The sequence below is a fragment of the Tursiops truncatus genome, chromosome 3 (assembly GCF_011762595.2).
Source record: "Tursiops truncatus isolate mTurTru1 chromosome 3, mTurTru1.mat.Y, whole genome shotgun sequence".
Taxonomy (NCBI): domain Eukaryota; kingdom Metazoa; phylum Chordata; class Mammalia; order Artiodactyla; family Delphinidae; genus Tursiops; species Tursiops truncatus.
The window spans coordinates 70,048,707-70,072,819 of NC_047036.1; the positions used below are offsets into that span (position 1 = coordinate 70,048,707).

Sequence of the window (24,113 nt, forward strand, 5' to 3'; positions counted from 1 at the left end):
AGACTTTCAAACGACAAAACTACTTTCCAATCCTATTTCTTCAGGCGAAAACCTATCTAAAATTTTCTCTATCTTTTGACATGCAAATACCATTGATTTGGCTACAATCTAGTCTACCTTAGGTCTTGCAAACAATCCACATCTAAGATCAAGGTGAGAGGACAACTTATTTCTTCCATCACGTGTTGATTTTATCAAACTCTTAAAATGTTAACCACCCCTCATGCCACCTACAAATAACATGTGATAAGTGGTATGGTAGAGGTCAGTGCCCAGCGTCATGGGAGCATTCCAAGAAAGGGAGTGATTAAATCTACATTAGAGAACTGGGAAAGACTTGTTCACAGAGGTGACATCTAAACCAATGTCACAAGGTTAAAGTAGTATCCCAATGTCAGACAGGAAAAGAATACAAGTTTAGACAGATACACCTATTTGTACCAAGAATGTAAATGGCATGAGCTGAAATAATGAGCAGTTCCACACAGCTAGATTTTGGTATGGGTTGCCCAAAATGGACTCTTCTGCAGGTACTCAGAAATAAGTCAAGGATCCTAAGCCTGGAAGTAACTAAACCAAATATATTTTGGAAGGATAACTCTGCCACTACAGTGGAAAAATCAAGTGGAGGGAGGGTAAAAGTAATTGGAAGCAAAGAGCTAGATTAGATATCTGCTGAAATAGTCCAACCAACACCATAAAAGCCTAAACTAAAACAGCTTCAAAAACAAGAGCAAAATTAAGAACATTTTTTTAGAGGAAAAAAAAGGAATTAGGCATGAGGTTAATAATTATCTCTGCAAGAAAAGTATCAATAGGTAAAGATTAAACTTAAGTGATTATGTAAAGATAAAATGAGAATAATGGCCATAATTATTCCTTGGAAAAATTAAGCAGTAAGAGGAAAATATGACAGTTACTAGAAAGGTTCACATATAAAAATATACATTTGTAAGGGGGAAAGTACACATACTTAAGGCAAAAGGGAAGGAACCAATATAAGGGGGCTGCTAAATATTCTAAAAAGGAGTTAACTGTGGGTATTGCTTATGAATCATAAAGAGATGAGACTGAAGGCCTAAGTTGAAAGTAAAACTTTATGAGACCTTGTTCTACTGAACAGAAGCACAAAAGGTATAGAGACGTATTAAAGTGAAAAACTGAGGTCTTCAAAGGTTACATAACTTGGCTGGGGTGGGATAAGGAAAAACTAGGTCAAGACTTTTGATGTCCTGCTTTCCACTGGACATAGTCATTTTGGAAAACTCATTACATATCATTTCAAAGTCCTCAGATCATTCCCTAAAAACCATGATGGGGTGGGGAGTTGATCTGTAAACCAAAAGAGGGGAGGGGCAGCAAGTCGTGAGAATTTTGACATAAAAGTTAACGGAAGAATTGAATGAATAATTGCCAAGCAACTACAAGTCTGCATGACTCAGTAACTCAGGTACAACATCAGAGAAATGAAAGATGTGGAGTTAAAGGTTAAATCTGCAGGATAATTAAGTAGCTGGTCAAGAGAGCCAAAGAAATGACCAAAGTGGACAAAGTTTGAGAGATCTTGAAAAATAACCGCATCCAGGTCAAGATCTTGGCAATGTGACTGAGAGGATGTCCAGAAACTTAAGAAAGGTCTGATGAACTTATACATGTAGATGACTGACAAACCCAAGCTGCATTTTTAAAAACAATTACTTCCAGTAAGTTCTTTAATAGAATTGAGGGCTATCTAAATTTCACCCAGAAGAGAAATTCTTCCACATAATGCCAAAGCAAATAAAAGCATACAACAATCATGAATAGGCAGGGAGAATTCCTCCCCGCAGACCATCCCTAGAATCCCAGGGTTCATTATACAGGCTATCAATGGCCTTTATCTGGTTTTATATCATAGCTCCAGCCCTTACAGACACAGTAAACAGACCTGAAAATAAGGAGGCCTTTGCTAAACAAATGAAATGAAAATAAAAGGTTTTGGTAGGAAAGCAGTTAACGAATATGAATAAAGTCACCTATTGATATTTAACAGACATATTGATTGAATCATATGAAATCAGATATTTGTTTTGACCTACAAAACAGCAATTTCATATGGTTCAAATTGTTACTACAAACAGAATTATATACACATAATATATAGAAGGTAAATTGACAGAAAGGGAATTGGAAAACACAATCACCAACAACTATGATTTGAACTCAAACGACATGGGTTTTCAAATTTAAATGTTTACAGAATTAGTCTGGTTTGCCAACATCGATGTTTTGCACCACAAAATTTAATTTCTTTAGAGTAAAAAGTACAAGCAGAAATTTTTATTGTTTCCGAATTCAGAATAAGAAATTTAATGTACTTTAAAACTAAGGTCCAAAACCACAAACCTTCAATAAAATGCCTTGGTTCACCCTAAATATCTTAATTAGACCTACAACATAGTAGAATGCATGAATTTGACATAACTATATTCAGTAATAGCAGTCCAGATTTTCTGCTGAAGATGATGATAGAAAGCCGTTTTTCAGAATTTGATTAACCTCTGAAAAAAACTTTAGATATTTTTCTTATGATATAAATTGATAAGGCAAAGTGGGAGACCAACAAGAAATAGAGTGCAAAGGGGCTTCCCTGGTGGCACAGTGGTTGAGAGTCCGCCTGCCGATGCAGGGGACACGGGTTCGTGCCCCGGTCCGGGAAGATCCCACATGCCGCAGAGCAGCTAGGCCCGTGAGCCATGGCCGCTGAGCCTGCACGTCCGGAGCCTGTGCTCCGCAACAGGAGAGGCCACAACAGTGAGAGGCCCACATACCGGGGGGGGAAAAAAAAAAAAAAAGAAATAGAGTGCAAGGATCAAGATGCTTTTTCCCAAGAATACGGGACACTCTAATTAAATATAATTCATAAACCATTTTATTAATTTCAACATCATATGTGTTGAAATTAATAGTTGTTTATTTTATTTTTTTATAAATTTATTTATTTTGGCCTGCATTGGGTCTTCATTGCTGCAAGCGGCTTTCTCTAGTTGCATTGAGCGGGGGCTACTCTTCTCTGCAGCATGCAGGCTTTTCATTGTGGTGGCTTCTCTTGTTGCGGAGCACGGGCTCTAGGCGCGCCGGCTTCAGTACTTGTGGCATGTGGGCTCAGTAGTTGTGGCTTACGAGCTCTAGAGCGTAGGCTCAGTAGTTGTGGCTCGGGGGCTTAGTTGCTCCGCGGCACGTGGGATCTTCCCAGACCAGGGTTCGAATCTGTGTCCCCTGCATTGGCAGGCAGATTCTTAGCCACTGTGCCACCAGGGAAGTCCCTAGTTGTTTATTGTAAAAGATAACTTTCCAGTTACAGTAGGTTGAATAAATTATGCAATATCTCATGTGAAGCAATACCATAGTCATTAAAATGATGAAAACTTAAATATTTTTAAAGATGTTAACAAGCTACTTTATCTCTAAGCAAAACAGGCATAAATGTTTTATTATAATACTGATAAGTAAAATACAAAAGGTTTAATGTAAGACATCCCTAAATTCTGCCACTCTTCCTTAACTGTAAGAGTATTTTCTGACAATATAAAAAATGTCCCTACATATCTATACTCAAAAAAGCTATTAGTCAAAACTAATAAATTTATATTTGACATTTACAAATCATCTTGCTTGTTCTAACCAATTCCTCCTCATTCCTCAACATTCATTTCCTCTATAAAACCTTCCTGGCTACTAAAAAATATATGCATAACTCCAAAACAGACTTTATCATGCTGAGCTGTAATTTAAGGGTCTCTCCCCCACTAGAACTGTACTTAACTCATTTCTTAGCCCCAACCCCATTCCCAGGAAAGTGCCTTGCAAGACAGGCTTTCATTACAAGTCAAATATTTACTTTTTAGATGAAATAAAAGGATAAAACATAAATTTGCCCACTGTTCTTCACTATATTCAGTTTCCTATACATGCCAAACACTGAACTTTATTCACAATAAAGAAGAAAATAATTCACTTTAAGACTGAAAGACAATATATCATGCACTCTGCATACCTCAGAGTTAAGAGCTGTAGCTATTTTAGGGGTGGGATAGAGAGGGTGGGAGGGAGGGAGAAGCAAGAGGAAAGAGATATGGGGATATATGTATATGTATAGCTGAATCACTTTGTTATAAAGCAGAAACTAACACACCATTGTAAAGCAATTATACTCCAATAAAGATGTTAAAAAAAAAAACCGCGAAGAGTTGTAGCTATTTTTACAAGATAATCCTCTCAATTTAATGCAGTAAATATTGCAAATACTTTCAAACTTTGGTAAGTGTGCTAATAAAGCTTTATTAAACAATTCAAAATAAAAATTTCAGCTTACCTCTAAATTTTAAGCCAAATACAAAAGCCAAGAAAACTTAATGTGCACCCCTAATATTAACTGTTAGAAAAATTCATTCACTGTTAATATTTTAATATGTTGGATAATCAAACACTAGAATCGAGGTAGTTCTGTCACTAACTAGCATTAGTACAGCAATCAGAGAAGCCCTCTCTAGGACTCATTCCTTATCTACAAAATGACAGGAGTTGGCAAATGATCTCCAAAATCTTAAAAAAGCCTACTGATGATGACTGTAATACTTTAATTAAATAAACAACAGATTGTTGGCATTCACATATTTACCATTTCTTAAGCCACCATCAAAGCCTGTGATATGTGGTTATTGCTAATGGGAATGAATAATTTTCACTTCCTCATAAGAATTAAATGAGCTAATATTTATAGGAGACCTACATAGAAATCAGAGCTCCAAGTTAATGTAAAGGAGTACACCTAGCCCGCTGCCCAGCATTCTTACCTCAAATAGTGGTTTGCAGGAATTTCTCTTAGATTTGTGAACGCCAGAGGTTCTACAGTCCTTTTTTTTTTTTTTTTAAACTTAGCTACTTGGCCAGTTCTCTTATTAAATGATTCATTTTCTTTATGATTTGAAAAAATTTTTAGTGACTATCAAGAGAAAGAACTATGATGACCATAACTACTTCTGACAGTAATGATTGAGAAACTACTGAAGTCAAGAATAAGTACTCAATAAATGTTAGCTGAAATCAAATTAAAAAATAGTTTTAAAGAACTAATGTCTCAGTTAAAGTTACTATTTACACTACAATGAATTTTACCGAAGCTTTCTTATCTGTCCCTCCTGACTGGAATATATATTTCGTTGGCAATTCTAATTGCAGTTATCCAGATTCTTTTCAAATTCATTTTTGGCTTAAAATTGGACTAGGAAGGGCTTCCCTGGTGGAGCAGTGGTTGAGAGTTCGCCTGCCGATGTGGGGGACACGGGTTCGTGCCCCAGTCCGGGAAGATCCCACATGCCGCGGAGCGGCTGGGTCCGTGAGCCATGGCTGCTGGGCCTGCGCGTCCGGGGCCTGTGCTCCGCAACGGGAGAGGCTGCAGCGGTGAGAGGCCCGCGTACCGCAAAAAAAAAAAAAAAAGAAAAAGAAAGAAAAATGGCCATAGCCTTAGCAGTGCCTTATCTGTGACATTAACTGATGGCAGTCTACTATCATATATTTATAATATGGAGCTTGTTGAAGTTCCTACTTCCTAAGTAATTTCTACTGCTGGAGAAAAGTCTCCCTTTCTCTAACCAATGTCCCTTAGTATTTCCATCTCATCTCTTCTTCACAATCCAAACCTCTCTAATTCCAAAAATTTATTGCAAAGATTCATCATTATCATCTAGCACTTCTATTTTTTTCCCTAAAGGATCTTTATAATAAATATCTAGCTAGCTAGATAGATAATTAGTTCATGGTCTGTCAGAAGTTACATGGGGAGATAACTTTTACAAATTCTTCTAGCAGGAAAAACCTTTACTAGAGTGCTGAATGTCTGGGAGGGAAGGCAAAATACTCTACAAGACCACATTCTTCTTTGCAACTCAGGGAGGGAACAAAGTTCTAGTTGCAAGCAATAGGTAATCCAAGTGAAAAGAAAAGAAGCAAGCCAATCCTGAGAGCCCTCAGGAAAAGAAATGGGCTGTGAGACAGGCTTGGAACAAATGTGACACACTACATGCTTAAGCTGATAAGAAATTCCAATTCACCACAGGTCCTCATCCCCAGTTCTCTAATTGCTCCACACTTCATCAGTGTTACTAGTTCAACCCCAGGCCTAAGGGAAATTAATGCTTTGGCGTGAAGGAGTGCCAGTTAAGGTAAAAGGAATATGACAGAATCCTTATTGTGACTTACTGCAGCAGTGTCAGATGTATTTAGCATCTGAGGTAGAAATGCCAATCATTAGCGCTACACATGACAGTAATAATTAATTTCTCTAATACCATGAGATGTGATACTAGGTAGTAACTAAGTTGGGAAGGATTTTCTAGAAATATAATCACTAATTATAATATTACTTCTATAGGAAAATGTTTTTGAAATTCAATCCTTTCATAAGTTAAAACTTATCAAAGATAAACAATAAGATTGGCACAACAGTACAGTGGCCAAACAGCCTGATTTAGAAGTCAAATTCCACCACCAATAGATGTGATTTTGGATGAACTACTCTAATGTCGCTGTGCCTCCATTTCTACATCTGTAAAACAGAGGTTAAAAAAAAAAAGGAGGTAAAATACGGAGATTAAAAAAAAAAATAGTAGGAAGTTAAAAAAAAACCCAAGACTGAATAACTTTATAAGTATTTAGTTAAGTTAATATAAGTAGAGTAGATAAATATTAACTTTAAATAAATGCAGCTATTATTGCTATTGAGGAAAAGTAACACTCAATTTCTTATCTACCTGACATATTTCCACTTACGCTTAAAGACCTAGTCATTTGTGAAATCCTTCTTAAACTCCATACAAATTGAATATTCCCTCCTTTGTTCCCTCAATGTACATTTAACTAAAAGTACATCAATAATATTCACAAAATCACACATCCAGAATCACAGAACCTTGAAACAAACTATGGAGGTCATCTAGTTCTGGTTCAAGCAGACTTTCAATATCATATATTTATTGTATTCTTCCCAAAGTCATTTTTAAAGATACGCATGTTTGAGCAGTTGGTTTTTGTAACATCTTACAATTTTTAAAAAATAAATAAAACACTATAGTCAGATATTAAAATCCTGAGCTTCAACATCAAAGTATCAAAGGTGAAATTATTTCAGGTTTTCCTAAATCTTTGTTTATGGTCAAAACACAAAAGATATTTAATTTACTTTAACAAAAGAATTACTAAGTCTGTTTAATGTAAGTAAAGATACAATGTAAAATCAGAATACTTTGAGTGAATAAGTTATATTCTCCCAAGATCTGTAATAACTTAAAAGACTAAAAATATGTGTCATAAAAAATGTAATCTATTCAGTAAAATATAATATCATCTACTAATATACGATTTTAAAACACACATTTCTATTATTTTTCTGTTCACTGCATGGAAAGATGATAATACATGGCTTTATTGAAAGATTCCCACTATAGTTAAAGAAACTATGAGCTTTGTGCCTGACACTATAACACTTTTTTAGGGTGCAGTTCATAAACACATATTCAAAGATACCAGGTATACAGGCTGAATACATATATGAACTCAAATCTATTTCAATGTCACCTCCTCATTGTGGCTTTTCCTGAATGCCCTATCTAAAATAACCACCCCAATCATTTCCTTAACTCTGTTCTACCTTTCCTTATTGTATTTACCAAGACTAAAAAATATTACGTCTCATTTGATTATTGTCAGACTCTCTCAATAAAACATAAGGTCCATAAAGACAGGAATGTCTCTGTTTTATAAACAGTTATATTTCTGTTGCCGAGAACAGTACATGACATACAGATACTGCTTAACAGACAATGAATGAATGATTGAACAAATACTTTTGAAGTAAGAGCATGATTTTTAAGTGTTTGGTGAAACAAAAGACATAATCATTTCAGTTAAAAACAAGAGAATGTTCATCTCACCAGGACCTTAAAAAAATTTTTTTTTTCTGTAACTCAAGGGTAGGTGGTACAGAAAGAGTAGGAGGGCAGTGTACAAAACGGGTTTATTTCTTCAAAGTTCCTTTGGGGCAAGTTGGTGTTCATTCTTGACTTAGTAACATGGGAAAACCATGGCACAATAGTAAGAAAATAATAAATTCTCTCTTAAAAAATGAACACTTTAGAATATGTTCTCATTTTCTAAAATCAACTGTATTTGCTTTAAGCTTCTATCCCAGAGCAAACAAACGAATTAATTATCTAAAAAGTGGACAGAGCCCAAAGTATAAACCAGTCTTAAGAATCAACCTTGGGGCTTCCCTGGTGGCACAGTGGTTGAGAGTCCGCCTGCTGATGCAGAGGACGCGGGTTCATGCCCTGGTCCGGGAAGATCCCATATGCCACGGAGCGGCTGGGCACGTGAACCAAGGCCGCTGAGCCTGCGCGTCCAGAGCCTGTGTTCCGCAACAGGAGAGGCCACAACAGTGAGAGGCCCGCGTACCGCAAAAAAAAAAAAAAAAAAAACAGAATCAACCTTGAATCAACCAAATGCTAACCAAGAGAACAGTCTCTATGATTATTTGAACTAAGCCTCTTTTGGAAAGAATTAGTAAAGAAGAGGAAGAAAAGTCAGAGAACTGAGAAGAGGCCCAAATCTCTGCCACTAAGTGGCAAACTAATGAAACCTGACCAGAATCCATCCTTCAAACTGTACATTCTGGGCCATAAAACATTTAACTAATTAAAAGGATAGAAAACATACATTGTCTGCCCTCAGATCACAATGGGATTAAACTAGAAATCAGTAACAGAAAATAATTGGAATATCCCAAAATACATGGAGACTAAATAACACAGGGGTCAGAGAGGAAATCTCAAGAGAAATTAAAAACATTAATTTCTATGAACTAAATGAAAATGAAAACACAACTAATCAAATTTTATGGGATACAGCAAAAGCAGTGATTAGAGGGAAATTTACAGCATTGAATGCATATATTAGAAGAGATCTTAAATCAATCACCTAAGGCTCCACCTTACAAAACAAGAAAAAGAGCAAACTAAATCCAAAGTAAGCAAAAGCAAAGAAATAATGTGAATTATTTTTAATGAAATTGAAAAGAGGAAACCAACAGAGAAAAAATCAATAAAACCAAAAGCTGGTTCTTTGAAAAGATCAATAAAATCAATAAGCCTCTAGACAAGCCAAGTAAGAAAAAAAGAGAGGACACAAATTACTAATATCAGAAATGACAGAGGAGATATCACTACAGATCCATGGACATTAAAAGGATAATAAAGAAGCACTACGAACAAGTTTATGCCCATAGATTTTATAACCTGGATGAAATTAACCAATTTCTGAAAAATACAATTTGCCAAAACTGACACAAGAAATAGACAATCTGAATAGGCCTATATCTACTAAAGAAATTGAGCCAATAATTAATAACCTTCCAAAACAAAAAGCACCAGGCCCAGTAGGGTGGACTGGTGAATTCTACCAAACATTTAAGGAAGAAATTATACCAAGTCTCTACAATCTCTTTCAGAGGACAGAAGCAGAGGGAATACTTCCTAACTCATTCTATGAGGACAGCATTACCCTACTACCAAAACCAGGCAAAGGCATTACAAGAAAAACAAAAACTACAGACCAGTATCTGTCATGAACATAGATGCAAAAAGCCTAAACAAAATACCAGCAAATCAAATTCAACAGTGTATAAGAATTATACACCACAACAAACTGGAATTTATTCCAGGTATTTGAGGCTAGTTCAACACTCAAAAATCAATTAAAGTAATCCACCACATCAACAAACCACACATCTGATTATCACTCAGCACAAAAACTTCAATATCTCTATCAAAGTTTCTAATGTCTGCATTAGAGTTCCTTCAAAGTGCTTTAAGGACCACGAGTTTCAGACTTAACTGTAAAACTCATTAAAAATTAAATTCTCAGACTCCACCCCCTAATAATGGAGACCAGATAAGCATTTTTATCAAGCATCACAGGTGAATCCTATGTGAACTTAAGTTGAGAACTAGTGTCCTAATACACTTTTCAAAACTCAGTTGAAGTCACCTATTACATGACTCTCCCCCATTAGAATTAATTTCTTTTCTCTGTACTATTCTTTGAACACATTACATGTATTTCTCTTGTAACTTATACCACATTATCTCTTCCCAACAGCCCTCCCCATTCCCCAAAAAGAAAACTTTCTCATTAACTCTGATTAAGGCAGAGGTTAACAACCTTTTTTTCACAACTAACACACCACAGCACAATCCCACAGTAAAAGTTACTAGAGGATGTTACATAGATAAAATAAGCCATGCGATTCCTACAATTCCAGGACTTAGCTCTAATCTACTTTTCTCCCACAAATCAGCCTAAATGGTGTAAAGATCTATTTGATTAAAGTTGGTCTATAACTTTCAAAAAGGTAATAGTTTTATTCCTTTAGTAAATTTTCTATGGACTATCCATTCTCACAACATGAAAGCAAAAAAATTAAGAGTGAATACTCAGTATTCTTGGTCTGGATCATGAGTTTATATCGACTAAAACAAAAATAAAACCAAGGTATAAAATAAAAAAGACTTTGCTTTCCATTCCATAATTGTATTTAAAACAGTAGTAAATTACTTGATCAAACATATTGACAAAGATTCCAAGTATTACCAACCTGATATATTAAAAAATGAAAAGGTGAATGATTTAAAAAAAAAAGAAAATCAAACTTGAGGATGGGGGGACAGGACAGTGGAAATCAGACTAAATTTTACTTAATCAGAAACTTTCTGAAAATTCTGAAAAAAAGTCCTGGGTGAAGTCACAAAATCATAAATATTAGAGTTAAAAGGTGTTTTAATTCCTACCAAGTTCCACTTCTCTTATCTAGAAGGAAATTGGAATTCTTATCTATGTTGAGTGATTTTGCCCAATTCATATAATAATGGGCAGAATCTGGGTTTTCTGACTTCTGTGCCCTTTTCATTATATTAGGACCAAGCAGTGCACAAGACCTCAATTCAACTAAGCTGAATCCTAAACAAATTCAACCCTTGTTCACTTCATATAATAGCTAAACCCTTTCCTTTGAAGGATTCCAGGCAATGACCACACTTGCATATACAGACATTATCAATTTCATAGTTGGGGAAGGTAAAGCTGCAAGCTTAGTAATTAACTCAGAACTATAAGCAATAACAAAATGGAGAGTAAACTATCTGGCTCCTGGTGACATTCTCCAGGTGACATTCTCTTAAGTGGCATTTTGATAAACATCATGAGTTTACCTTAGCTTAAAACAAAACTACCTTTTTTTGAGCTGGCGGGGGAGAGGGGTTCTACTTCTATTACTACAGAATACTGACAAGTTCACATTCAGCTTCTTTGTGACAATTTAAAGTTTTTAATTACACCCTATCTTCAACTTTTCAGACCAAGATATCAAATACTAAGCTGAAATTTAAGAACTGGAGATTTGGGTTATAGTCCAGACTGTGCCAAACTATCACTACTTTAAGTAAATCACTGCCTATTTCTAGACGTCAGATCCTTCCCTCTATTAAATTGGGGTTGGGGGGAGGGGGGAAGGTGGTTACGGTAGTTATTATCTTTGGTGCCTTCCAGTTCTACTGTTCCTTATCTTTGTCTAATTTCATTGATACAAAAGGAGGAAAAAAAAACTGTTAATGATTACAAATTGTACCATTCACTGAGGTTTAAAGAAACAAACACACACACACACACACACACCGGTGCCCGAAAGAGTCAGAGGTTAGCTGGTAGAGAGCACCAGGAACCACATTATTTTGAAATTCTTTTGTTTCACAGTCAGTTAAGTTTCTATAAATCATTCAAACGTGAATCACCATACACAGCAGCTGAACAATGTCAACATTTGATCCTGAAAAAATATGGCAAACTCCAAATTCCAAGACAGAATGTCTTCAGATGAGGATTTGAAATCTTTTATATAGTCAAGTAACTGACAATTTTGAACATTACCAAATCCCTGTGATATTGGGAAACAGCAAAGGTTAAGAAATCCTCCCATTGCCACCCTTCTGTGATCTGGAAATGGCTTACTGCAAAGAACCAACAGTCCCCATAGGACTTAGGTGAGCAAGACTCAGGAATTACCCACCCACCTTGTTTACCTATAACAAGGGCAGACATAGCACCTGCAAATTCCCATTCTTTGCTTCAAAACTGACTAGTTGAACTGCTTGTCCCCATAGAGCAACCGGAACAAAATATTACCCAAATTCCAAGATCTCTTCCCCTAGGTTCCTGAACTTTGGCCCACCCTCAGTCTGAAACAGGATATAACCCCCCAACAGTTTTTCCTCAGAACAGGTTTGCGTGGGGGTAAAACTTTCTCTGATTTACAGTCCAATCGTACTACCCTTTCATCTCACTTCCCCACACCCAGTTCTTTCTAGCCTTGTTTCCTCCTGCCCTTTTTAAAGGAGAAGCTCTTTTTCCTAATCTTTGAGACTCTAGCAGATCTTATGGTCAGGGCACTCTCCCCACTCCAATAGTTCCCTCGCCCACACCCTTGCTATTCCTTTCGAATATAGACCCTGCTTATTAAGTCCAGATTTTTTATTTGACACCTTTTCCAACTCCACAAAGGCTGAGTTTGAAAGACAAACTGACTTTGCCGTTTCTTTACTTTGCCCTTTCTCTAAGTGACAGGTGCTAATCCTTTACAAGAAGGGAATGTACTGTGTCCACCTGGAAAGCCTATAGGCATTTATAAGATATGAACTTCTTGGCCACTGCCCTACAGCTGAGAGTAAAGGGAGGAGATCATCAACGAGGCAAGGTCAACTCTGGGACCACCTGGCCCACGGCCATACACAGTAAATGGGCCATGAACATTCTGACTACCTATTCCGTACTCCTGAACAGATCTCGCGGTTGGGCAGGACATATGCTGCTTCCTCTAGGGCCCCGGCGCCCCGAGGCAGGTGGTAGGTCCTGTCCTACCGCTCACCCCATTGCTCCCGCCCGCTCCATCCTCAGCTGGGCACCCGACCGGCTCCCTTCACAGGACTGACCTCCCGGCCCCTTCCTCCCGACTGTTGTTATTCCAGCCCTCACAGGAAGACTCACCATGGCGCCAAGGACAGGTCGTGGACCAGACGCCCAGGAGTCGCCGGGGCCGTCCAGGACCTACCCTCACCACTCTACAGCCGGGATCCACTCGACACCGCGAGAGAGAAGATCTTCCGGCTCTGCCGGAAGTTCAGCCTGAGCGGGACAGGAAGTCCCTCCCCTCTGCTGAACGCCGGCGACCCCACGCCACGCAGAGGTGAGGCTACGCAAGACGTCCTTCATTGCCACTTCCGTGAGCGCTAGGTTAGAGGCTGGGGGAGGTGCTGACCTTGAGAGCGCACGCGGGAGGCGCAGGCGCAGCACAGGTAGGTAGGTGGGCGGGAGGCGCGCCGCTGTTGCGCCTGTGAGGATCCAGAGGTGGGTTGGGTGGTGTTGGCAAGAGCGCACCCTCTCTCTACAAGGTGATAGAGATAAAGGTTGGTGAATGAGGTGGGAGCCGACTCAAGATCCAGCGGATTTCTTGCGGGAGAAAACCACAGTTAAGCCCCGCTCTTGCTGAGACAACACTGAAATTGCCTCAGCTCAGCCACGCCCTTTCTCTTTTTACCTTCTCGTTTTTCTAGCTGCCTTTTCTTGGAGACTTTCCTTACAGACCTGTCCCTCTGTCGTCTCTGCTCCCTGCTTTAGTGGCTCTTCCAGCTCTATCCTTCCTCAGGGCAGTGGAATTTGTTCGTGAGAAGTTTCTTCATTACAGGTACCAGCTAAAGCCAGAAGGACATCTACCAAGAGCAGAGAAACCGGCAAGAGAATTCTGCCTATTTAATACATTCCAGTATGGAGGGTTTCCATTTAGATTAAAAAGTATATGTCATCAGATGGAAAAAAGTCAAACTCCCGTATACCTTCTAATGTTGTGCTGTTTTTGTTTTTTTTTTTTCCCAAAAGACAACTCCCATATACCCTCAAAATGTTGTGTTGTTTTCTGTACCTATAAACTCTCTATTTGGTTATGCATAGTACTAATGGCAGGCTTGAAGTGCATTATACAGAGTACCTTTAACCCAGAAATTCATCTCACAATTTAGGGATCCTTGCTTAAGTCTCAACTGTATCTGCAATTTCATCTGTGGGATCTCTTTTTGCCATAGGGTCTAGTTTTGTCGTAAAGCTGGAATTGGAATGGGAGACTAGGAAGCTTCAGAAGAACTTAAGAAAATTGGGTTGGCAGGGGTGGTTAGAGATGTTAAGTTTTACCTTCCTTACCAAAGTACCTGAAGAGCACAGATACCCAAGCTATAAATGGTCGAAAGATCCTGAGAATCAGAGTTCCCAGCCATCTAAAAGAAGCATGCACAGGGCAGTTACTCTATATTAGTTTTCACTTTAAATTTTATTGGGAGATGCATAGTGTGACAGTTAAAAAAGATGTAAGAATCATAAGTACTAACACTGGAAACAGCTGGAGGTGGAGTGGGGCTGGGAAGTATTTTGTGAAACAGATCCTGCTGAGGTTGAATCCAGAACTTCGCTGAGGGTTCGTTCCACTTCTGCTGTATGGAACAAGGTTGGAAATTGACAAGCCCCAGGGCACTGCAGATGGTAACTGGGAGAGAGGAATTGGAGTCTGTCGGCAGGTGTGTCTGTGGAAAGCAGCTGAGATCCTTGAGGAAGAAAAAGTGGAGAAGGAAAGTGGCTATAAGTCTGTCAGTGACAACACATCCTGCTAAGTCTTACTCTCCTTTCTGACACTGTGGGTCTTACATCTGCCCTAGACCTGGCAGCCTCATTGAGGTTCACAAAGCATCTCCTATGTGGCAGTAAGACTGAAATTATTAGGTTGGAATCCATTCCTGCCAGAGTAAACGAAAGGAAATCACAGTGTTTGTTATCTGCTGATCATTTTAAATAGATCATGGGGTTCTGTGTTCCTTATTTGGTATATGGCAAGTTGATAAATAACTCTTGGTTAATATCCTTTAATGTTTCTGTTACAGTGTGAAAAATCTGTTATAAGTAATTTTTTTAAGATTAAAATGCATGCATGTTTTAAAGCTGCAACCTCCCAGTCTTTTTTTTAATCCCACAGAGTAATTATAATGTTGTGTAAGGTTACATGCCTTGAAGTAGAGGAATTTACCTATTTCCATTACTTAAAATAGATGAGAGTCTTAGACAAAGGTACAAAAAAAGGGGAAACTAATGAAAGGGGGGAGAAGATGTGGATGATGGAGATTAAGAAGAAATTTGGTTGTTTTTGTCAAGGGAGTTAGGAGTCAAATCTTTGATTTAAAAAAATCTTGGTTGCTCACTATTCAGGCTTTGTGATGAGTTGTCCTGAGTGAGAACTGTTCCCTAGTACTTAAGAACACTAACAAATAGTTACCTCGTCCTTCAGGACCTCCACCTATCTGGAACGTTTTCAACCATTAAGACCTATCACTTTCTTGAAGTCTAGCTCCATATTCTTTGCAAAATGTTTTCCAGATTAGCTCCCCTGATAAATTTCCACTGCTTTTTCTTACTTTAGTAAATATAATAACTTACGCTTTCTTGTGCAGTGCCTTTGTAATCCCCCCACCTCTGCGCAATGTATATTGTTTTCCTAATTAGACATAAATGCCTGGGACCTTCTTGTGTTGCCCACCCTCTTCCCCTTGAGAAATACCATTTAAAGGAATGTTGTGGACAAAAATCACTTCAGTTAAACTGCCCTTAAAATAATTTATGGACAAAAATGTTAGCCGTAGGAATACTTATCATCATAAAAAATCAGGAAAAATCTTTAACAATTAGAGATTGGTCAAATTCTATCATATATACTTAGTGGAATATTATCTAGCTATTTTTTAAAAGCCATTAAACTGGCCTTTCTAATGGAAAATGTGACCAGTATGATTGCTTTGACATGAAAAAACTAAGTATAGAACAAAGAGTAAAAAAGGAAGTAACAAAAATATATCAATCATCGTTACTGGAATTACCACTCTAAAACAACCTTTCTGTAAGGGGGTAATTTTTTTTTTTATTTTTTTTACTTAGGAGTAGATGAAAGGAGCTTTTTTTCCCCCCAAAAAATTTATGCTTTGTAACATCCACCTATATTACTCTCACCTTTCTAATTTGGGAAAAACATACAAACACACATGTTCTTCAGAAGTATATTGCAACTTTTTGATAGTTCAGTAGCCTCCCTCTGAAACTTTTCTCTATTGTTATTATAGTTATATCTAGGACTGTACTACATATCTGACTGGTGGAAAAACTCCTGCAAATTTTACACAAATTATACAGTGCACATTTTCAAGGATTACTAACGTACATAAATGAGATCTTGATATCATTTGATACCTTTTGGTATCAGGAAGGTCTTTAAACAGCCACCACGGAGAGCAATAAAACCGTTAGAAAAGTTTAAAACCTAAGTTAGCTTTATTCATTCTTTAAGTATTTGAGTATCTACTCTGTCCTAGTCACTGTTCTATAGTTGGGGAAACTGTGATAAATAGAGCAGACATGGTCCCTACTACATTTTAGTGATAACAGACCATAAATAAATAAACAAGAAAAATATAAGTTAGTAATAGTGCTAGGCAGAGAATTAACGTAGATGAATATTTTAGATTAGGTCACTAAGGAAAACTTCTAAAAGAGTGTTTTTATTTAAACTGCTATTTGACAGGAGAATCCAGCTTTGCAGAAATTGGGGAAACCGTTGCTTGCAGAGGGGACAAAAATGCAAAACCCTGAGGCATGAACTATCTTGGAATATTTTGGGAACGAAAAAAAGGCCTGCCTTGTTGGAGCATAGTGACTACAAGAAGAGTAAGTTTGGGGGTAGGAAAGAGCTAAATTATGGTTGCATTGAAAGCCAGGAAAGGGTTTAGATTTTATTCTAAGTGTGGTGGAAAAAGCATTTTAACCTGAGGAGTTATAGGCAAGAATATATTTTTAAAATCTACTTTAATGATATTTTTGTAATTGAAATGTTTAGTTGACTCACATGTAACACAATTACTAATATACATGGACATAAATCTATTATATTACAGTAAGTCCCCTACATACAAACCTTCAAGTTGTGAACTTTCAAATATGCGACCATGCATTCACATGTCCAGTCACATGTTAGTTCACGTGTCTGGCTTACATTGTCATGTGCGTGCATCCTCTACAAGTGGTTGTGCTTTTGTGTACTTTACTGTACAGTACTATATAGCTACCCAGACATCACTGGATTGTTTTTTAAAGAGAAAAAAGGATAGAATTGAATCTAGCAATGAACCAGAACTGTGCCATCAACGTCAGGCATGAGTGAAATTGCAGCTTGCCCTCTGTCTCCTATTGCCAATGATCCTTTAGCTCTACCATCTCCCACCTCTTCTCCCTCCTCCAGTCAGTAACTCTTCTTGCCTGTTCACTCAATGCCAGCCCCTGTATGCCGCTGTTGTACTGTACTACTGGACTTTTCAAGGTACTATACTGTAAGATTAAAAATGTTTTCTTTATTTTTTGTGTTTGTTTTTTATGTATTATTTGTGTGAAAAGTATTATAAATCTATTACAGTACAGTAATGTATAGACAATTGTGTTCATTGGGCACCCAGGCTAACTTTATTGGATTTAATGAATAAATTGGACTTAGGAATGTGCTCTCGGAACAGAACTCGTTCATATGTAGGGGACTTACTGTATTTGCTGTTTGTCCCATCTCTCCTATGTTCAGTTTCTCCTTTTTTGCCTTCTTTTAGATTGATTATTTTTAATCCATTTCTTCTACCCCATAAGCCTGACAGTTATGTATTATTTAGAAATTTATATTATACTCTTCCTGGACAATGTAAGGACCTGAGAACACATCAACTTAATTTACTGCCCCACTGCATGTTATATATATTGTGTTTACTTAATATATACTTCCTAATTCCTTAAGACATTATTATTTTTATACAATTAATGTGTGTTTATATTTACTCAAACATTTACTTTGTCTGTTGTACTTTATGATTCCTTGAGTTTCTAAGCTTCTATCTGGGATCTTATTTCTTCTTCCTGAAGAACATGCTCCAGTATTTCCTTTGTAGATGGCTGCTGGTAACAAATTCAGTTTTTGTATCCTGAAACTACTTATTTTGCCTTCATTTTCAAAGAACATTTTTGCTAAATGAGCAGCTATTGTATTTTATCATTCTGAAGATACATTCCATTGCTTTTGGCTTCCAATTTTTTTTGAGAAAAAATGTTGGTTTTATTTTTGCCCCCTTAAAGTGATCTGTTTTTTCCTTTGGCTGTTTATAAGATGTTCATAGTAAAATTGAAGCAGTTTTATTATGATGTAACTAAACGTTGTTTTCTTTGGTTTTTTATTAATTTGTTTTCTTTTTGAGGTTTGTAATGCTTCTTGCATCTGGGATCTCATATCTTACTCTGTTTTGGAAAGTTCTCAGCTCTTATCAGTTATTGTTTCTGCCCCACTCTCTGCCCTCTCCTCTCCTGGTACGCCACTTAAATGAATATTCAGTCATTTCAATTTATCCCTTATGTTCCATTTATTTGTCTCTGTATGGTTCATTCTGGATAATTCTTACCTTTCAGTTCACTCTCTTCTCTTTAATAGTCTCTAATCTCCTGTGAAACTTACCTGTTGAAGCATTTATTTCAGTTATGTTTTTGGTTGTTATCAGTTCAAGCATTTCTGTTTGGTTCTGTTTTATAGTTTCCAGTTAGCTATCCAGTTATCTGTCTCATTCTGATCTTTTATCTTTTCAAACATATTAAGCATAACTACTTTAAAACTCGTGTCTAGGGGCTTCCCTGGTGGCGCAGTGGTTGAGAGTCCGCCTGCCGATGCAGGGGACGCGGGTTCGTGCCCCGGTCCGGGAGATCCCACATGCCGCGGAGCGGCTGGGCCCATGAGCCATGGCCGCTGAGCCTGCGCGTCTGGAGCCTGTGCTCCGCATCGGGAGAGGCCACAACAGTGAGAGGCCCGCGTACCGCAAAAGAAAAAAAAAAGTGTCTAGTAGCTGTGGGGTCTGCTGTTGTCTGAAGCTTCCTTGTTTCTTTGTTGTGTTTGTTGTTTATCATATTATCTTACTTTTATGAGTTTTTGTTTATATTATTTTTATTTATAAAATTTTTGTTGATTTATGTTATGTTATTTTTGATTGAATGCCAGAACTGGTATATGAAATTATACTTTGAGGTCTAAAATGATGATAGAAAGGATTTATGTCTCCTGGCACGGGCTCTGGGCACTAGTAATCCAAAATCACCTTAATCTGGTCAGTGGCTGAGATGACTGGAAGTTCTACTTGTAGTTCAAACTTTTTCCTAAGGTATAGACCTTTGAGATCTCAACTTGAAGCCTGTAGAGTTAACAAAGGCAGGCTCTGAACTCCAGTTTTTGTCTTTTTGACTCACTGAGTTAGTCAGATGGTCTGTTCAGCTTCTCAGCTATCTTCTTCTCAGGAATCAGCAGGTAACCCCAGAAAAAAGCTATAGTAAATGCTGGGTTCAACAACTCTGGGTTTTTCTTCTTCTGGATTTTCTACTGCCTCATTGGCTCTCTCTAATGCCTTCAGATGTTTGTTTTATATTTTGTCTAGCTTTTCTAGTTCTCAGAAGAAGGAGTACAGGCATACCTTGGAGGTTTTGTGGGTTCAGTTCCAGACCACTGCAAGAAAGCAAATATCACAATGAGTCACATAAATTTTTTTGTTTCCCAGTGATTTAAAAGTTATGTTTACACTGTACTGTATTCTATTAAGTGTGAAATAGCATTGTCTAGAAAAAAGTACACTCCTTAATTTAAAAATAGTCTATTGCTAAAAAATGCTAACCTTCATCTGAGCCTTCAGTGAGTTGTAATCTTTTATCTGGTGGAGGGTTTGAAATACTTTGAGAATTACCAAATGTGACACAGAGACATGAAGTGAGCAAATGCTTTTGGAAAAATGGTGCCAATAGACTTGCTCAATGCCGCATTGCCACAAACTTTCAATTTGTAAAAAACACAGTATCTGTGAAGCACAATAAAGTGAAGCACAATAAAATGAAGTATGTCTGTACTGAAATACAGATTTAGAAATGGATTCACTCTTATAAGGGATATTGATTTAAGACAGATGACATTGTAGGCCAATGGGAAAAGCAAGAGCATTTCAATAAATGGTACTGGATATCCATATGGAAGAAAATTAAATTGGACCTCCCTAGTTAACACCATACAGAAAAGTCAGTTCCAGGTGAATTAAAGATTTAAATGTGAAAGGAAAACCTATTAAAACTTCAGAAGACAAGATAGTGAGATATCTTTATGCTCTTATAGTAGGTAAAACCTATAAAAAGAAAGAATTACATTCAAATATGTTTTTAAAATCTCTGTTCAAAAGATATCATAAGCCCTTGGAGTAATAGTTGATTTCATTTAGGTACAGGAAATGTACACAATGAGCCTGGAACATTTTGTTGTGCAGTTTAGCAAGGAAGCTGTCATAGGCTACTAGGATCATGTCAAATGGAGTCAGGAGCCAACTGAAAAGCATTCCTCTGGCCAAAGATGGAACACTTTGAGTATCAATAAGGACACACAGGTTCACAGAAATTCTGAAATCCCCTTGAGCACAAACTGGGACATACCAAATGCAATGGATTGGAACATCTGAAATTATCAAATGTCCTTATATTCATGAGTTCTTAATGATAATAAAACTAACAAAAAGCATCTAATTGATCAACACTGAAGGATGTTCTGGAATCATTATTTTGAAAACCAGTTTTTAAAAAGGTAATTATTTGTCCTGTCTTTCCTATATGAACTGTACCACAGGTAAGTAAATGAGGGGAAGTTTTTTATATAAATGTATTAATAAATGAAGAATGAATGATAAAATTAGAAAATTTTAAGATTCCTAATGAATAAATAGGTTTATTCATTGTATATCAACAGCTGCTAACATGACAAGTAAGGAAACTTTATATGCCTCTTAATGGAAAAACACACCATCACCTATTAAAAACTTGTGCCAAAAAAACTGAACCTGATATTAGGAAATACAGAGAATGTGTTAAACACAGTGGCTGTGCAATCAGAAATTTTTCATCTATGGAAATCATGGGACAAATTAACTTCAACAAATATGTTGCAGGAGGGAGAGAAGATGGAAACAAATGTAGATTAAAAAGAGACTCACCTAAAAGACACATGAAGCAATGTGTGAACTTGTATTAGTTATTTATTGCTGTATAACAAATTGCCCCAAGACTTAATTTAACAGCTTAAAACTAAAAATACTTACCTCTTACAGTTCCTGAGGGTCAGAATCCAGGAGTGGTTCAGCTAGGCCTCATGGCCCAGGGTCTCATGAGTTTGCAGTCAAGCTATTGGCTGGACTGCAGTCTTCTGAACACTTGACCTGGTCAGAGAGGATTCACCTCCAAGATGGTTCATTCACAGGGCTACCTGCATGTCCTCACAACATGGCACCTGGCCTTCCCCAGAGAAATTGATCCAAGAAAGAGACAAGCTAAAATTACTCAAAGTGATGCATTACTTGTCCTGTATTCTCTTAATCCCACAGATCATCCCTGATAAGAGTGTGGGAGGAAATTATGCAAAAGCATGAATATCAGGAACCCGGCTACCACAATTTGACCTCCAAAGAGTCACATTCTTCCAGTATGCCAAATATACTCATCCTCCACCTGAGCACCCCCAAACTCTCATGCCATTACAGCATTAACTCAAAGTCTAGAAATGTAAATCAATTCTAGGTGTAGATGAGGACTTGTGTGTGTACTTCCTTAAGCACAGGTCTTTAAATAGAGTTCCTCTTGATCTGAAGAGCTGTATACTGAAGACACACAGTATCTGCCTCCACACACTTAATTTAAAATAGGGCAACCACTATGGATGTGTGTTTAAAAGGAGGGAAATGAGGTACACATGTTCACAGAAATTCTGAAATCCACCTAGGAACAGGTTGGCAGTTTCTTCATTAAGATTCAAGGCCTGAGAGTAAATCTCCAGGTCTAACTCTACTTTAGTCACTTGGATCCACCCACTGAGTCATCCTTCATTTTCCACATTTACAGCTAGGTACTTGTCTCTGCCTATAGAAGCTTAGATATCCAAAAGCCTCTTTTGATTTGGTGCTCTGTCCCTTTCAGTTCTGGCGGGCAAACAACATACTAATATAATCCTCTTTTAAAAGTCTCTTTTAAAACATTATATTCTGCTCATATAATTCTTTTATAAACTTTGTGGATCTCCTCTGAATTTTATTTGAGTTCACGCCATTAGACAAATCAATACCCATAAATATCTTCCATATAAACCCTTCTCTACATTGGGCTTTTGATGCAGCACACCCTTAAAATTCTTAGAACCTATCACTTGAGAAGTTTCATCAGGTACATCCTTTATGTCTGAATAAAAATACTCTGAAATACCATGCTAGAGCTTTCTGAGGTCTTAAAGGGCTTTAAAACTACATCCTCAACTTCATATTTTCCTGTTAGTGCTTTGCATTTGTTCTTTCTTTTTTAAATAAATTTATTTATTTATTTATTTTTGGCTGCATTGTGTCTGTTGCTGCGCATGGGCTTTCTCTGGTTGCGGCGAGCGGGGGCTACTCTTTGTTGTGGTGCATGGGCTTCTCATTTCAGTGGCTTCTCTTGTTGCAGAGCATGGGCTCTAGGTGTGTGGGCTTCAGTAGTTGTGGCTTGTGGGCTCTAGAGCACAGGCTCAGTAGTTATGGCGCACAGGCTTACTTGCTCCACGGCATGTGGGATCGTCCCAGACCAGGGCTCGAACCTCTGTCCCCTGCATTGGCAGGCAGATTCTTAACCACTGCGCCACCAGTGAAGTCCCTGTATTTGTTCTTGTTCTGAGCCATTTACTAATTTTAACATCATCTGTCACCTAGAGAGACTGGGAATCTTCAAATCCCAAAAGTTCTGTCTCCTTTTTGTTTAACAGTTCTTGCTTTAACATCTCTTCCCTCTCACATTTTACTGTAAGCAACAATGAGAAACCAGGTGATGTTAAAGAAACATCTTTAACATTATTCTGGCTGGACATTGCCTTAACTAGATCACCCAGTTAGTTCATTAGGCATATTCTCTACTTTGCACATAACTTCAGGTGACAAATTTGCTAAATTATTGCCACTTTCCTCTAATTTCCAATAAGACTTTAAATCTGTAAGACCTCATCTGCAGCCTCCTCAAAGTTATCATGCATCTACAAACACTCTCCTCCAAGTCCTTCCAGCTTCTGCCCACTGCACTTTTTTTTTTTTTGGCGGCACTGTGCAGCATGCAGGATCTTAGCTCCCCCAACCAAGGATTGAACCCGCACCCCTTACAGTAGAAACGCAGAGTCTTAACCGCTGGACCACCAGGGAAGTCCCAGTCGCTCTTCAGTTTTAGGTTTTTGTTATGTCAGCACACCACTTCCAGGTGCCAAAATCTTTATTAGTTTTATATTGCTTTATAACTAACTACCCCCAAAACATAATTTTTAAAATAACAAACATTTCTAACTCATGCAGTATCTGAGGGTCAGAAATCGAGGAGTAGATTAGCTGAGTAGTTCTGGCTCACGGTCTCCTGTGAAGTAACAGTCAAAGCTGTCAGCTGGGGCAACAATAATTTAATGACTTAACTAGTGCTAGAGGATCCACTTCCAAGATGGCTTACACACATTGGCAGGATGCCTCAGTTCTTCATTAGCTATCTGGCACAATACCTCAGTTTCTCACCATATGCCTCTCCAGAGAGCTGCCTGCCTCCCCCTTAAGCAAGTAATCCAAGAGAAAGAGACAGAAGCTACCACGCCTTTTATGTCTTTTTTGATCTACCCTCAAAAGTGGCATACATTACACAGATATGTGACCCACAGGTTGATCACAGGTATATCCGGAGAAAAGCATGGTCCGAGAGGACACATACACCCCAGTGTTCATTGCAGCACTGTTTACAATAGCCAAGACATGGAAGCAACCTAAATGTCCATCGACAGAGGAATGGATAAAGAAGATGTG

The 24,113-nt window shown here is 37.7% G+C and overlaps 1 protein-coding gene across 8 annotated transcripts in view; it reads right to left on the reverse strand.

Annotated features, from left to right (window-relative positions):
* TMEM161B (transmembrane protein 161B) overlaps positions 1-13,260 on the reverse strand; it is a 69,441-nt gene extending 56,181 nt beyond the window's left edge. For 4 of the 8 annotated variants that reach the window (XM_073802282.1, XM_033852991.2, XM_073802280.1 and 1 more), the window contains exon 1: positions 13,129-13,147. Coding sequence is in view for 2 of the 8 variants with exons in the window: in XM_004321549.3 (XP_004321597.1) it covers positions 13,129-13,131 (3 nt within the window). In the remaining 6 variants the exon portion in view is untranslated. Of the gene's footprint in view, positions 1-13,128 lie in introns of all 8 variants that reach the window. The other 4 variants (XM_004321549.3, XM_019929729.3, XM_033852993.2 and 1 more) reach the window with 3 other exon arrangements.
* Between the last annotated feature and the right edge of the window lie 10,853 nt (positions 13,261-24,113).